This window comes from Pogona vitticeps, chromosome 5 (genome assembly GCF_051106095.1).
Source record: "Pogona vitticeps strain Pit_001003342236 chromosome 5, PviZW2.1, whole genome shotgun sequence".
Taxonomy (NCBI): Eukaryota; Metazoa; Chordata; class Lepidosauria; order Squamata; family Agamidae; genus Pogona; species Pogona vitticeps.
Genome location: NC_135787.1, coordinates 171043043 through 171060359, shown reverse-complemented (window position 1 = coordinate 171060359; position 17317 = coordinate 171043043). Strand labels below are relative to the sequence as shown.

Here is a 17317-nt window from a genome sequence, read left to right as displayed (position 1 = left end):
TAATGCTGTACCATGAGGGACACTTTTAGGTGCATCTCCTACTGCCACTGCTAGCCTTTTCTGCTTTATTCCTTTCTTCCTCTCACAGACCCACCCACTAACTAACTACATTTCAGTATTTATTCTTTATTGAACTGCAGTTTCAGGGTAAAGTCCTCAGAGACTAGACTACCATGAAGGCACAAACTAAACTTGCAGCTATTTACAAAGAACAAGATGCCTGTCTCATATGAACTCATGGCATTCTTTGCCCAAAGGAGAAACTGCTGTTGAACTGTGCTGAATAATCAACACAGGGTATAGATTTCCTGATGTAAAGATCAGTGAAAAGATTATTCCACTATGGTCCTAGTTTTCTGAACTATAGCTACTAGTTAAGCTACAATCAAAGTAAGTCAAAATCTTGTCTCATAAACTGAAGAACTGACAAACCTCAATTGTTTTGATACTGGTATAATAAAAACACTTACAATCAAAATAAAAATTCTGTCAAGATATCAGCTTTCACAATCATGTGCCCACCGTGACAGCATATTATTCATAGAAAGGATTGAAAGAGGTTGTGGTAGAACCCAAAATGTTTTTCTAGGAACAAATGCCAGTTGGCTAATTTATAAAGGAAGTTCACAAAGTTCAACGTTTTAATTCTATGACAACAGGAATCTTGTATTTCATATGGCTAAAATGAAAAAAGTTTACAAGTGTGAAAGCCCTACAGTTCTTCCCACTATATTGCAACTACTGTCTTCTTTGAGCACATTTTACTATTCTTTTGTTCTATAAATCAAAATGTCTTTTCTATTTTTTAAATAATAAATTGAAGAGAATTGTAAAAACAACTGTGCTAAGGATGAAAACAAATTGCATAATGTCCTTGTGGAAAAACCAACAATAGCACCATGCGAGAGACAGATTTTAATATTACTGTATAGGACTTGCAAGAAATGTAAAAATGAAATCAGATGAAATGAAATACTGTAAAGTGATAGTCATTTCTTAATCTCATAACCTAATGAATGGTTAACCTACACCGTGTCTTACATTTCTCATCCTGTTTATTTGTGGAATGTTATGAACTTGTCATTCTATGGATTCAAGTGCCAAATGGGCTATACAGTACAAAGTTTTAAAAGACCACAACAGAAGCCAACTAAGAGCGACCATAATTAGAATGTAGGCTACCATGCACATCGTCAGCAACAGCACACTGAATAACTACAATGACTTGGGAGAAAAAGGTTTACTCCACTTTGATCAAATACAACCCAGATGAAGAAAAGTGGCAATTTCTAGGCAGGGCAGACGGTCACTAAAAGCAATATCCTGTTCTCTCTGGAAACAAACATCCCTGAATAGTAAGGCCAGCCCCCCTCCAGATGATCTACTATTCAGCAGATCTATACTGCAGAGATCCCCTAAAATACACTCATTGATACAAATTGACTGTTAAAGTATTCTATAATCCAACTAAGCTAATAGGCTTGAACTAAATCCAATTGTTCACTATTCATGTTAAATAAAGAGGAAATAAATAGGACAGAATGACACTTTTGGGGGAATGTTCTTGCCTACATCTATGAATATTAGAGGCACAAGCAGCCTTTGTAGACCAGTTTTTTTTAAATTAACTATCATTGATGCCACATGATATAACAGCAATGGTAAAGAGAAAACCAAAAGGAAATACAACTTCAGTGGTAACAATTAGATTTAGATTAGGCATCCTTCAGTCTTGAGAGACTATGGTAACGTGCTCTGAATAGAGGACTTGGAGCAGTGTCTAATGAGGCTGGAAAGGCCAATTCAGGAGTGACAATCCCTTCCACACTGAAGATAAATACAATTTGTCCCCTGTCCAGCTCCCTAATTTTGCTGCTTTTGGGACTGCCTCTTTGCCTCGGCCTGCTGAACAAGTGTCTCTTCAAAATGGGAGAGGCCATGAAGCACTGCCTGCCTCCAAGTTGAACACTCAGATGTCAAGGTTTCCCATCTGTTGAGGTCCATTCCTAAGGCCTTCAGATCCCACTTGCACATATGCATGTATCGCAGTTGTGGTCTCCCTCTGATGCAATTTCCCTACACTAATTCTCCATACAGGAGATCTTTTGGAATATGACCATCAGCCATTCTCATGACATGTCCAAGCCAACATAGAAATTGTTGTTTCAGTAAGGTATACATGCTAAAAATTCCAGCTTGTTCTAGGACTACTCTATTTGGAACTTTGTCCTGCCATATGCGTTGGAGACAACGCATATGGAATGTGTTCAGCTTCCTCTCCTGCCGTGCACAAAGGGTCCAGGACTCACTGCAGTACAGGAGTGTACTCAGGACACAGGCTCTATACACTTGGATCTTGGGTATATGCAGTCAGCTTCTTATTAAACCATACTCCCTTTGTGAGCCTAAAGAACATGGCAGCTGCTTTGCCAATGCGTTTATCCAGCTCGACATCTAGGGAGAGAGTGTCAGAGATCGTTGAGCCAGGGAAGGTGACCCTGAAAAACTATAATGATTAACCTTGGATTCACATGTTTCTCATTTCTCCAGAGGAGACTGGAAATATATTTCCATATTTAAGGTAAACACGACTCCCCCTTACAACCAGACTACAAGATTAGTAGTTAGTTTGAGAACAGTTGATCCTGGCTTTTTTAAAATTGGCTTAAACAAATCATAGTTATGAGACCTTGGATCATTATACCTCTTAATTCCTTAATAAACAATTTACGGATTCGTTAAGCAATGTTTGGTAATATACCTTATTATTTTATCTGTGTGGATAGCGTCATGTGCATTTCCCTTAAATTCTCCCTCATATCTGCTAGAACCTATCTCCCATCTGTCCCTCCCAGGCCAAAACAGACCCTCATTAGCAGGTTTAAAGGCTGCATGAGATCATTATATTCAGGGCTTGAAAAATTTTAGAATGTCTCATCAGTCAGTCAAAAATTTCACCAGCCTTGCAATTTATTGGGATTGGAATTCACTGATTTATACCCTCAGACTTGGGTTGTTTTATTACCTGCATGCTTGTGGGGTCATGAAGTTTCTATTTTGAATGCCTTGCTTTTGAATGTCTCCAGCAAAAATAAAACTAAAAGCAAAAGTGCCCGGCCTCTTAAGGAGCCATGGTTCCCTACCACCCCAGGATGTGTCCTCGTTTGGTTGAAATTGGGAGCACGGAATCTCCATATTCTCCAGCATGGGACTATTCTACTTTCTCCTGCAGAACTATATCTCTATGTACTGCTCGAACTCTCGTCTCGCGAGAAGAGGACAGTTTTCCTTTTGCAATGGGAGGGGAGGACTGCAGGACTAGAGAGAGAGAGACAGAGAGAGAGAGAGGAAGGAGGCATGCATGGAGGAAGCTGTGACTCGTTGAGCAGCATTTTTCACTCATCACAGATGAGTGGATGAATGCATTTTTCAAGCCCTGTTCATATTTATCAAAAGGGAGCATGGCTTCTAAAAGATTGAGGAACACTGCTTTAAACGGTTATCAAGATACTTTTATAAATCTTCCCAAACATCAGAACAATGAATGGCATAATCCAAAGATATCCTTCAACTCAAATTCCTGAACTGTATCTGGTCACCTACGAGTAGTATTCACAATATTCAAAGCAAAGACCTCTTCTTAGTATACCAACCTTTTTATTCACCTCAGCAACAGCTAGCTGCAAAACCATCAGCATGCAGTCTGCACCACATATTGTAATCCTCTCTGAATCTGAATATAAGCACCATTCTCTTCGGAAACATCGAATCATACTCAAGAGCCTTTTCTGAAGGGAAGACATGGTCCTAAAGCTTAAAAAAAAGCCCAACATAGCTAGGAACAGATATGGCAAACATTTGAGAAGAGAGTGTAAGCACACATAATATTCTTCACAACTTGGGAAGAAAGAGATAAACAACAAATGAAGACAAAGAGAACCCAAAAGGAAAAATACATAGGAAACGAGAAATAATTGAATGCTATGGTGATGGCTAAAAAGTGACAGTGGCATAGAAAGTCAGTAATATTTGACATTGCACAAGATATATTTTCAGAAGTGTAAAAGTACCAAATTTAACAACAGATTTTAGTCCAGAGTTCAATACATATTTTGTTTTCTTTGTGAAGTCTCTACATACATACGCGCGCGCACACACACACCCATACACCCACACACCCACACACACAGAGAGAGAGAGAGAGAGAGAAACAAACATACAGACACTAGCTATATATAGCAAGCATTTCAGGATATATACATATATATCCTAAAACATTACCTAAAATCCTAATGCTCAGTGTAATAAGTCTTAAGCCCACTGAAACAGTGGGCATTTTGGGAGGCAACTTTGGAATTCATGAACTACAGGTCTCAGAAGTCTTAAGGAATTCACTCAGCCAGACCTCCACACCAAGTGTTTTAGCCAACCCCTCCCCCGCCAAAAAAACAACAACAGTCCTTTCAACTGTCTGTAATCACTTTCAGCTGGAAAATAATGGCTTTTCTCAGCATGATAAAGACTGCCCAGGACTAGGTTCAATGGGAATTGCAAGGAATTATGGATATGGTTGGGTCCCTGCCTGTTATGCTTCACACAGGGACCCTCCCAGGAAATTAATTTATGCATAATTGTTGTTTAGTCTGTATAGCAAGGAATCTGTCCCTAAACACAGCGGGGAGCCATTTTAATTACCCGGCAGCCATTTTGAAACAGCCGATCAACTGTTAGAAAAACATCATTTTGTGAAGAATCTGTTCCCGAAGCAGGGAACCGATCATCACAAAGCGAAATTCCTCCATTTAGACCATCGTTTTGCGATCACAATTGTGATCGCAAAAAGATTGCCGTAAAGCAGATTCGTCGTAATGCGGGGCAATCATAAAGCGAGGAACCACTGTAGTTTTTTTTCATGTTGAACTCCTGACCATTTTTGGTGCTTTCCTCTTTCACCCTCATTAAGAGGTTATTTAATTCCTCCTCACTTTCTGCCATCAGAGTGGTACCATCTGTATATCTGAGGTTGTTGGTATTTCTTCCAAAAATCTTAATTCTGGCTTGGGGGTCATTGTGTCCAGCCTTTCTCATGATGTACCCTGCATATAAGTTAAATAAGCAAGGAGACAGTATACAACGTTGTTGTACTCCTTTCCCAATTTTGAACCAATCATTTGTTCCATATCCAGTTCTAACTGTTGCTTCCTGTCCCAGATAATGATTTCTAAGGAGACAGATAAAGTGGTCAGGCACTCCCATTTCTTTAAGGACTTGCCATAGTTTGCTGTGGTCCACACAGTCAAAGGCTTTTGTGTATTCTATGAAAAAGAAGTAGATGTTTTTCTGGAATTCTCTGACTTTCTCCACAATCCAGCATATGTTAGCAATTTGGTCCCTAGTTCCTCTGCCCCTTCGAAATCCAGCTTGTACTTCTGGGAGTTCTCGGTCCACATACTGCTGAAGCCTACCTTGGAGGATTTGGAACATAAACTTGGTAGCATGTGAAATGAGTGCAGTTGTACAATAGTTGGAGCATTCTTTGGCACTGCTCTTCTTTGGGATTGGGATGTAGACTGATCTTTTCCAATCCTCTGGCCACTGTTGAGTTTTCCAAACTTACTGGCATATTGAGGGTGGCAACTTCACAGCATCATCTTTCAAAATTTTAAATAGTTCAATTGGAATGCCATCACTTCCACTGGCCTTGTTGCTAGCCATGCTTTCTAAGGCCCATTTGACTTCATTCTCCAGGATGTCTGGCTCAAGGTCAGCAAACACACTATCTGGGTTGTCCAGAATATCCAGATCTTTGTGGTATAATTCCTCTGTGTATTCTTGCCACCTCTTCTTGATATCTTCTGCTTCTGTTATGTCCCTACCATTTTTGTCCTTTATCATGTCCATCTTTGTACATAATGTTCCTTTAATATCTCCAATTTTCTTGAAAAGATCTCTGGTTCTTCCCTTTCTATTATTTTCCTCTACATCTTTGCAGTGTTCATTTAAGAAGGCCCTCTTGTCGCTCCTTGCTATTCTTTGGAAGTCTGCATTCAATTTTCTGTAACTTTACCCATCTCCCTGCCATTTTGTTCCCCTTCTCCTCTCTGCTATTTCTAAGGCCTCGTTGGACAGCCACTTTGCTTTCTTGCATTTCCTTTTCTTTTGGATGGTTTTTGTTGCTGCCTCCTGTACAATGTTATGAGCCTCCATCCATCATTCTAAAGGCACTCTGTCCACCAAGTCGAGTTCCTTAAATCTGTTCTTCACTTCCACTGTGTATTCATAAGGGATTTGGTTTAGAGGTTATACTTGACTAGCCCAGTGGTTTTTCCTGTTCCCTTCAGTTTAAGCTTGAATTTTGCTATGAGAAGCTGATGAAGCCACAATCAGCTCCAGGTCTTATTTTTGCTGACTGTATAGAGCTTCTCCATCTCTGGCTGGAGAGAATATAATCAACCTGATTTCAGTATTGCCCATCTGGTGATTTCCATGTGTAGAGTCACCTCTTGTGTTGTTGGAAAAGAGTGTTTGTGATGACAAACCTCAACAGCATCTTAAAAAGCAGAGACATCATCTTGCCAACAAAAGTCCGCATAGTCAAAGCTATGGTTTTTCCTGTAGTGACGTATGGAAGTGAGAGCTGGACCATAAAGAAAGCTGACCACCAAAGAATTGATGCTTTTGAACTGTGGTGCTGGAGGAGGATCTTGAGAGTCCCCTGGACTGCAAGGAGAACAAACCTATCAATTCTAAAGGAAATCAACTCTGAGTGCTCACTGGAAGGACAGATCCTGAAGCTGAGGCTCCAATACTTTGGCCATCTCATTAGAAGAGAAGACTCCTTGGAAAAGACCTTGATGTTAGGAAAGTGTGAAGGCAAGAGGAGAAGGGGACGACAGAGGATGAGATGGTTGGACAGTGTCATCGAAGCAACCAATATGAATTTGACACAACTCCGGGATGCAGTGGAAGATAGGAGGGCCTGGCGTGCTCTGGTCCATGGGGTCACGAAGAGTCGGACACGACTGAATGACTAAACGAACGAAGATACTGGCATAGAGTAAATGATTAGGAGGATGAATTTTTGACTAAGTGTTACTGCATGGAGTAACTGTGGACTGGAGGCTGGATGCAGCAGTGTTGTCATAAGTTAAAGGCTTACAGTCTCTCTATGTAAATGTTTCTTTTTCTCAGTTCTCATGCTGTTTCAAATTGGATCTTTGATTCTGATGCTAACCATTGTTGGGTTACAATTCTCTATTTGACATTCTCAACTTCAAGTTAATCATGCAAGGTCATATCTAGAGAAAGATTTTTGTCACCTATCATCCAGTTGTACCCCACCTGTACCTCTGTGGAAGTAGCATAAGGATTGCTCACAGATATTGTTATTCACCACATATGCAGTAGCACTGCTGTCAGTATGACCAGAGAGTCTGGACGTTTGTTTCAAAGGATGCCATAACTGGATTGTTGAGAAGTATCTCAACAAACTGCTATAATCACCTGCATAACTCGGAATTTTTTTTCTTATATTGTAAAGGCCATAAAGGTAAAAAACAATAAAGTCACTGCAGACTAATCATTGTTAGTAGACAGCCCTATGTCACTCTGTTATGCAAAATGATGTAAGATCATAATGTTCAACAGGCAACAGAATTTCGAGATACACTTAAATTATGGAATTTGCTACCACCCAGTATACCAACGACCAACTTGGGCAGCTATAGAATTTTTTTTGATAAATTCACGCAGTGTAAGCGAACTTAACTACCAATCGTCGTACTTTTTCAGAGCATGCCCAGCTGATGAAGGGACATTATGAAAAGGTGCTATTGCAATGACGCTCATGGCTTTTCTGAAGGCGCCACGCGGACCTCTGTGGGGACAGGAAAAACTTTGGGTCGGAGACGGCATACCCCTTCCCGGGGCCCCCTCACATAACATACTTGCTTCCAGCTGTGCTTTTGACAACAGCTTCCCCCCCAGCAACGGTAACCGCCCCGCCGCCCCTATCCTTGCCCCTAAAAGCAGTTGCAGTCCCACTTACCAAACAGCCACAAACAACCTCGTCACCCACGGAAAAGAAGAGGAAACCGGCAAATAAAGAGCGATGGGACAGGAAGTTGCTAAGCAACCGCCAACGACGCGTGCGGAGCGCTCTGCAGCGGTTTAATTTTAAACGTTCTCGCGTCAGCCAATGGAGAAGCGGCCTACCGTATGGCCCGGAAGGAGTTTCCCGAGGGACCGGAAGTACTGGTGTTTTGACAAATTCTTAGCGGGAGTTTGCCCGGCGAAGAATTAGGTGAGAGAGAGGATCGGTAAGTATGGAAATTGGACGTAGTATTCCCGAGCTTATGAGCCGGGGCAAGGAGAAGGGTCGGTGGGCGTGAAGCGCCGTGTGCTGGCTGCCTGTTTTTCTGAGGGAGGGTATTGCACGTGCGGAAGCTGCGGGTGTGTATGGATTAGACCTCACCTCGCTCGTGGAGAGGGAGCCGCTGCCCACCCGTCCTTCCCTCCAGGGGTATCTCCAGAGACGAGGGGCTCCTGGCAGGTTTACCTCATTAGAGCTTCGCGGGTCCGAAGCTTTTGGGTACCGACTCGTGTGACTGCGGGGGCGGTTCTGTCTTTCCTCCCTCAGAGGCAGGGGTCTTCACCTTTGCTTACCCGAGGAAAGGGTGCCACTGTCACAACACTTACTGTTGTGCAAAGCTCCTTCTCGGGCAGGCCTTTGTGACCCAAACCTTGCTCGAAGGCAACCCTTCGAAGACAGAAAGAAAACGACCCTTTTGCTTTGGTCCTTTAATTCTGGGCTGATTGGCATAGGATAGCTGCGCTAGAAATTTTTTTCCAGGCTTAGTCAGATTTTAAGTATATTGGTAGGATAGGAGGAAAAGGGGAGACTATAAGGAAAAATCTCCAGAATGTTAATTAGGTCCCAGATCCCTTAATATGTATATATACCAGCCTTCTCACAGACATTACATTTTGATTTGAAGACTTCCATTGCTACAAAAAAAGTGGTCTAAAAGTAATAACAGTAATTATTTTTATTACTATTATTTTTTTACTTACCTAAAAGTAAAAAAGTAATAGCAATAAATGTTTGTTTGTTTGTTCATTCATTCATTCATTCTATTTATACCCCGCCTATCTGGTCGAAATGACCACTCATTGCTATTTACTCATCTGTTGATGAGTGGTGTAGTAGCTGAGAGCAAGTGAGCTCTAATATTTCTGACTGGAATTTCAGTTTAGTCAAAATCAAAATACAGTATTTTGAAATAAAGTAATATAGAGTAGTAATAATTGGACCCTATATATTGCTGTCTTACATGGAGATGGAAAACATGTAATCCTCCAAATATCATTCATATCATCCTTGGCCATTGGGTGTGTTTGGGCTGATGGGAGTTGCATTGCACCAGCATCTGCAGAATCTCATGTTTCCCAATGCTTGATTATGACCAGAGGTTAAAATTACTTATCAACATCTTTTATTACCTCAGTTTTCTAATCTAAGAGAATAAGTAGATTGCTTTTTAAGAACACTTTTTAAAATCCAAACCTTTATGAAGAATTGTGTTGAAACAGAGAACATAATTTTCTGGGGCAATTCAGACATGCAAGAGTAGATTTATTAGAGTTTCATTGTGCAATATCTGTAGTAGAAAACCCACATGAAGATAAGTAGTAGTTCTGCTATAGTATACAAAGCAAGAAGAACCTGGGTACAGAAGCTGATACAGAACCTTCAATAGATCCAGACCACAGTGGCCAGACTGTTGAGTGAATTGAATAAATACCAATATATTTCCCCAACACTGACCACCTTATGCTGGCTACCTGTTCATTTCTGTAACAGCTTCAAGGCGATGATATTAACATATAAGGCCCTAAACAGTTTTGGACCTTGGTACCTGGGAGAACACATTTTTCCAATGAGTTCTGCCTGCCATACTTGTTCATCCCAGGTGGAGCGGTTGCAGACACTGATTCAGAGAGAGAGAGGCTTGGAAGGAAAAGACCAGAAATCAGACCTTCTTGGAGGTTGCACCATGTTTGTGGAATCAGCTCCTGCCTGATATTCACCTGGCCCCCTTCACTGGCTACCTTCAAGAGATCATTGAAAACCTGGTTACTTAGGCAGGCCTTTGAGAATATTCCACCAACAGAATACAGAGTATTCTCCAACCCGTAACTTAGTAGTTCCACCATCTTGATTGCGTTTATTAGATGTTATTTGTGTTGTATTTTTACGTTTATATTGTTCTTAATTTATAATGTTTATTGTATGTTTACTCTTCTATATCATTCTGATATTACTTTATTTTAATTTATTTTTGTTGATTATTCTGTTCTATTCCCAGTGTGGCCTTGGTAGCCAGAGCGGCAGTATGCAAATGTAATAAATAATAATAATAACCACAGAAAATCATGTATTAATTGGTTTGTTGCCCTAACTGTATGAAGGTTAAATTTTATCATACCCTTCTGCCTAGTACTGGAAGGTATTGGCATTGACAAGTTATGCACATTTGACTGGTGACTTTCCAGCATTATAATTCATTAATCTGAATATTGGAAGCCTCCTGTTGCCTATGTCCTTTTTCATTTGTACTATTTCTTTTAGATTGTACAGTAATCCTGTTTTGCTTGGGTGAGAAGGCTGCATAGTAGCAAGAATAGTTTATGAACTTAGTTGATGGTAATGCATGTTTATGATTCAATGCATGGAGATAGTTGAAAATATATAACAGTATTATTTTTTCCTGAGGATGTTGTTGTTATTGTTTTGGGATTTGCTGTTTGCGAAGAGTAGAGGAAGTAGTTATGTTTTTTGTGGGAAAGCCTTTGAAGCTATTGTGCCAGAAACATAAGGAGCCATTATCTGAAAGTACACTTATGATTTCTTATTTAGGGGGACATTTTATTGAACTATGGTTTCTTTAACTGTGTGTACATATACAATTTAGATCCTTCTCTGGCTGACAAAACTACTATTAATCTGAATTGTTCAACTGAAGATGAAGCAAGAAGCTTCCCGGGCTGCAACATATATTGTGGAATGTGAGGATTATGTGCATGTGGTGGAGTTCAGCCCATTTGAGAGTGGAACTGCGGAGTCTCTCATTGCATATGGTGGAAATAATTATGTGGTTGTTGGAACTTGCCGGTTTCAGGTTAGTATTCTACTTGCTTTTTGAGTCCTTGATCCTGTTAGTGAATGTTGCCAGAGCTGGCCTTATGAATATCAGAAGTACTGTAGTCAGTGCCTCATTAAGGTCTGTGATAGTTGAAGTAATTCTCAGGAAAGCAATAATGCAATCAGTGCTGGGTCTCTTGGCTTGGAGAATTATCATCCAATTTTGAACTGCTTTTTATGTGTATGTTTAATTGTATGTTCATGGTTTTTTTTTTTTATTCTTGTATGTTGCATCATAAAGCAGTGTAGACTGAGAGACAAGATAGACACTTTTTAAGTAACCAGCCATGAAAGTAAAAATAAGCTTTTCTTTTTTGAGGCTGAAATTGTGCACTAAGTGATTAAATTCAGACATGATCAGGGTGCACTAAACAGGCATGTATAGCTGTTCATAATGATAAAAATAACACTTTTCTTGAAAATGTATGATTTTTTGCATCTATGTCCCAAATGCTGCAGGTGACTTAAATTTCTTTCTAGCATTCCAAAAACAAAATTATAACAGTTACATAAATGTAGAGTTTTCACTGTTCGTTCTTGTTGTTGTTTTGGCTTAACATTGATGTTTGGGGGAAGTACCTTAATTACATCCATTGATCTGCCTCATCTTCTGATATGCTCTTCTTTGCATCAGTTCTTTTACCAAAGGTAAAGGTTCCCCTTGACAATTTTTGTCCAGTCGTGTTCAACTCTAGGGGGCGGTGCTCATCCCCGTTTCCAAGCCATAGAGCCAGCATTTGTCCGAAGAACAATCTTCCGTGGTCACATGGCCAGTGCGACTTAGACACGGAATGCTGTTACCTTCCCACCAAAGTGGTCTCTATTTATCTACTTGCATTTGCATGCTTTCGAACCGCTAGGTTGGCTGGAGCTTGGACAAGCGACGGGAGCTCACTCTGTCACGTGGATTCGATCTTACGACTGCTTGGTCTCCTGACCCTGCAGCACAGGCTTCTGCGGTTTAGCCCGCAGCGCCACTATGTCCCTTCTTTTACCAAAGGAAGTGTTATAAAGTATTTTTGACACTCAGATTTTGGAATACTGATGAGAAAAATGTGAGGCAGCTTGGGCAATCTGGAACTTTCCCCCTCAAAATCATCATATAACTACTTGAGCACAGAAAAAATAAAAGTACTTATATAGTGAAGCTATGCATGGCTATTTTAGAAGTATGTGCCTTTGATTTTGGAAGGACCTATTCCTTGTTAGTATGGGTACAATTATAGAGAGTTTATCAGCTGTTAATCTTTACTATATACACATTCCATTTTTCTCAAGGGAGTGCAGAGCACAGACATTTAGGAACACCATATAGAAGGGCTCCGTGGGAATGAGTAATTTTTTTCACTTGTTCTACCACAATATTTCTGAAAGAAAGTGATACGTGTTATTCATCTTATCAAAACATTTCCTGTTTTTGTAGGAGGAGGATGTGGAAGTAGAAGGAATACAGTATAAAACACAAAGGATATTTCATCATGGGATTAGAGTTGATGCCATTGCGTGGAGTCCAGAAACTAGACTTAATGCTTTACCACCTCAGATACGGTAATTAATTTAGTAGAAGTATAAGCAATGTGAATAGTTCTACAGAATGCAAAGTTGAGGAATAGTTTATTTCTTTGTGTGTTAACTCAGAAATAAGTCCCACTGAGATAATTTATTCCAAGGTATATATGTTGCACAAATGCTACAGATCAGCCATTCTCAACCTTTTTTTTTTGCCATGGCCATAAACACAATATAAAAACTAAAAGCTACATCAAATTGAATAAATCAGATAACAAACCTTATAAGGTGGTGTCTAAAAAATTATCTCCAATCTGTGGCTCTCTTCAAATGTGCCATGGCCTCCCCAGGGGCCCTATGGCTCCTGTTGAAAATGTGTATTATACAGTAGATTAATGTCATCTTTTAATACATGAGCTGTTTCTAATGAGATTCCTAACTAATGTTTCCATTCCACCTAGCCATTGTACAAATGCTATTTAATGTGATGAACTGGTACCCTATTTTGTGTTTGTACTTTTTTTCTTCATATTGCATCATTTAGATTAGAATATAGGCTTATTGGCAGATGTTCTTATTGGTTGTATGTAAGCCCCCCCCCGGTGCGTTTTCACCAAAAGAACAAGTGAAAATGCCTTAAATAATAGAGTAATATTTTATCTTTGAATGAGTGAGATTCATACTTGGCTGAATGTAATACATCTGTATATTCAGAGAAATGTGGGGTGTTACTTGCATCTCATAGTGAACAATGTAAATTTGTTTGATGTAAAAATTCATTCTTAACATTAATATATTTCAATTATATTAAATTACTGAATACTGTATGCTGTATGTCTCCTGTTTAATTATCCTAGTTTCTGTACTGCTGCTGCTGATAGGAAGTTAAGATTATTCACATCAGATCTGCAAGAAAGTGATACCTATAAGGTGAGAATGAAAAACAAATTTAAATGTAATTTACCGGCTTGAATCTTTTCTTATGCTTTTGCCCCCTCATCAACTGAAGCTACACACCAGAGAGCATGTACAGTCATGGCCAAAAATATTGGTACCCTTGCAATTCTGTCAGAAAATGCAACCCTTCTCTCAGAAAATTGTTGCAGGTGCAAATGTTGTGGTACTCACATGTCATTCCTTTGGTTTGCATTGGAACAACACAAAAAACCAGAAGAAAAATCAAATCTGATACAATCCCACACAGAAATCCAAAAAATGCACCAACAGTTAGTAAATTTAAATTTCCCGCCCTTTTCCCCTGACTTTTTCGGTTTGTACGTTGAAGCTCCATTCGCAAGTCGATGCAAAATTTTGCAAGCAGAGCTGTTTGTAGGTAGGGGCGTTTGTAAGTCGGGGTATTTCAGTGTTCACTGTTTAATCAATATTTAATCTAAATATTGATTAAACAGTGAACACTGAAGGTGAAAGAAATTCTATGATACATTAAAGCAAGAATGACAGAAGGTAGTTGAGATTTGCTGGTAGATATCTGAGTTGTTTTCAGTAGATCTGCATGGATTACTAGTTTCCATTGTTTTGGCAACAAAATGTATCTTTTGCAACCCAGAAATGAAGAAACCTTTAGAATAACCCAGAGTGAATTTTTCTGTAGCAGCACAGTGAGCTCAATTCAATTCTGCTACACAAAAACAAATTTCTAAATTCACATTTAGTGCCTGTCTTTTCCACCCAGCTCCTGTTGGTAGATCTCGGAGTTCTACTAAAAAACAAAGAAGATCCCAATGCCATACCTACTCATTAAAGGGGTAAAAAAAATGAAATTACAGTGGTGCCTCGACTTACGAATGCCCCCACTTACGACTATTTCGAGTTACGACCAGCTCCGGCTGCAAAATCTTGCTTCTACTTGCGACCGGAGCTTCCACTTACGAACAGAAAAGGACAGGAAATTCAAATTTCTAACTAGGTGGCGACGAGGCTGCTTCTTTATAGGTCTTTCACCCCAGCAATTAGAGAGAGTGTGCCATCATCATAGGCTTTGGAACTGCCTCTTTCTGCTTCAGAGTGTGTGTGTATGTGTGTTTGCAGGGAGGCTTCGGGCTGCCTGGTAAGGTAAGGTGCTGTTTTCTGCTTTTTAAAAACTGTTCTGGCTGTTTTTGTAGCATGGTTTTGAGCTGGGAGGGGTTATGTTTCTGTGCTGTGATGGGTCTTGAGGGGTTTGTTTGTTTTTTGGTTCCCTCCCCCATTTCCGATGGGGAATTTGGTTGCTTTTTGGTTTTTTTCCCCATTTCTGATGGGTCTTGGGGGTTTGTTTGTTGACTTTTTTCCCCCTCTCCAAAAAGGAGATACAAACAAGCTGCAGATAATGTCACACAGATGCAGTAGGGCTGAAAGTGATTCCCCCTCTCCTAAAATGGTTATGTTATCCCATTTTTGGGGAGGGGGGATCACTTTCAGCCCTACTGCATATGTGTGACATTATCTGCAGCTTGTTTGTATCTCCTTTTTGGAGAAGGGGATCACTTTCAGCCGTACTGCATCTGAGTGATTATCTGCAGCTTGTTTGTATGCTCAGCCTATTTGGTGAAACCCAGTTCAGGAAAGATCATCTGGTGCTGGTAGCGTATTACTCTACCAAGGTAGAGTGCCATCAGCATTCATTCTTCAGTTTAGCTCCTCTTTCAAAAGAGTTCACACCTGAATTCCTTCCTCAGGGGAAAAATCTATTCTGCTGTAGAAATTTTTTTCTTATAGTCCTTAGAAAGTTAAAATGGTATATTATTATGATGGGTTTACACAGTTATACTCTCTCATTTCATAACACCCAAATCCTGCATGCTTGATGTGATTTTAGTGATAGATCATACCTGGGACTTGGATATTGGCAAGGAACTGCTGTCATTTTCGTACATTACTGGAATAACCAAATCACAAATCCTGTTAGGTGGTGGTGACAGAAGCACTTGTCAGATACTGTACAATTTTAAGTCTCATCTGGCTATTCAGATCTGTGACCTTGTATTGCTTCTGTATCATTCTGACTAGGAGAACAGATTGCATAAATGATTTTCTTTTTTAATTACCATGTGGAATGGCAGTCAGTCCTTCTCACCCCGTACACAACTAATTTAAGTGTGATGCTCTGGTGCTTCAAAGCAATTCACACAAGGCTATTCTTGATCACTGGAAGCATTAGTTTTAACAGCGGTAGGTCAACACAAGGACAATAACACTAACAGTCCAACATACATATTAGCTTTGGTTGTCTTCCATGTACAATTCAAGATGGTTGTTTTAATTGCTATAATCATAAACAATTTGTGTGTGAAATATTCTGTATAACCTATCCTGATGCCTAACTTTCATATCTTCCCCTTATTGCTCTTTAAATTGATAGTTTCACATTTGCTTTCTTTTATCATTTTAAAGACACCTTCTTCCCTGCTATCTTAATTATATCCTCATTCTTTCAACAGGTTTTAGAAGGCCATTCAGATTTTGTTAATGATTTGGTATTTTCACCAAAAGGAGGTCAGGAAATTGCAAGTGTGAGTGATGATCACACTTGCAGGTATGTATTATATAAACATAACATAAATTTAACACTGCCTTCAAATGCTAAGATAGTTCTCAAAGTGTTTCATCTGTAGTTTCTATTGGAGAGCTATTCTTACACTGTACAGATTTTCTACAATGTCCTAAATCAGGGATGGCGAACCTATGGCATGCGTGCCACAGCTGGCACACAGAGCCCTCTCTGTGGGCACACGAGCCATAAGTCACCATAGAGATATATTTCCCTGTCCTCTGATCCCGGATTTCGGCACTCCCCTCTGCTGGTGGAGTGGTCCAGTGGAGGAGTGCAATGGTGACCATTACCAGTATAGCTAATGGGGGATTGGAGGACCAGTAAGTATTTATTTGTCAGTACTGCCCATAGGAAAAAACAACAAACAAGCATTTAACCTTTGCAGTGCAGGAGCAGTTTGTTTGTTTTTTTAAAGTAAAACCTCAGCATTCGGGTTTTAATTGCAGTATTGGCACTTTGAAATAAATAAGTTGATTTTGTATTGCAATTTGGGCACTCGGGCTCAAAAAGTTTCACCATTACTGTCCTAAACCAACCAGTTTAAGCCCACTATTTTTTGTGACTGTATAATACTTGTTTTGCAGCATCAACACATATTGCATAATGCAATTAGATACTGAAGCCAGCAATGGGGGGGGGGGAGGAAACCTAGGCTTAGGCCAAAGGTCTGTCTGGTCCTGCTCCAGCATTTGTTCTCATAGTGGCTAACCAGATGCCGGTGGAAAAACCATGAGCAAGGATATGAGCGCTGTTGTATTAAACTGCATAGGTTGGAAACACTTCCTTTAATAAGCTGTGGATATGTGTCTTTTCAGTGCCTGCTTCACGCAGAAGTACTCTGGTTTGTGAGGTTACTGTCTAGTAGTTGTTAAGCAAAAGTCATTTTCTTTCCCCCTGTTTATCAGCTTTCTCTGTGGCAAAACTTTCAGCTAGGAAAATGGGATCATTCTAGTACTTTTCTGACTGACTGCTGCCTTCCGTTCAGGGGTTTTAGTTTTTTTTTTAAGGGGGCTTGCTACCCCCCTTTTGTTTTTGGCCTATGTATTCTTTGGATA

General features: G+C 39.9%; 2 protein-coding genes across 8 annotated transcripts in view; one reads left to right on the top strand and one right to left on the bottom strand.

The window, feature by feature from the left end:
- The window catches only part of PARPBP (PARP1 binding protein), a 38022-nt gene extending 29776 nt beyond the window's left edge, over window positions 1-8246 (bottom strand). For 3 of the 5 annotated variants that reach the window (XM_073000019.2, XM_073000020.2, XM_073000022.2), the window contains exons 1-2: window positions 8048-8246; window positions 3654-3813 (exon numbers count right to left, since the gene is read on the bottom strand). In XM_073000019.2, the coding sequence (XP_072856120.2) occupies window positions 3654-3803 (150 nt within the window). In that variant the 5' untranslated portion in view covers window positions 3804-3813; window positions 8048-8246. The remainder of the gene's footprint in view (window positions 1-3653; window positions 3814-8047) is intronic. The other 2 variants (XM_073000021.2, XM_078376211.1) reach the window with 1 other exon arrangement.
- Window positions 8118-17317, top strand: part of NUP37 (nucleoporin 37) — a 29439-nt gene continuing 20239 nt past the window's right edge. The window contains exons 1-5 of one of the 3 annotated variants that reach the window (XM_073000025.2): window positions 8118-8302; window positions 10974-11180; window positions 12627-12751; window positions 13570-13642; window positions 16150-16244. In XM_073000025.2, the coding sequence (XP_072856126.2) occupies window positions 11025-11180; window positions 12627-12751; window positions 13570-13642; window positions 16150-16244 (449 nt within the window). In that variant the 5' untranslated portion in view covers window positions 8118-8302; window positions 10974-11024. Of the gene's footprint in view, window positions 8452-10973; window positions 11181-12626; window positions 12752-13569; window positions 13643-16149; window positions 16245-17317 lie in introns of all 3 variants that reach the window. The other 2 variants (XM_073000026.2, XM_073000027.2) reach the window with 2 other exon arrangements.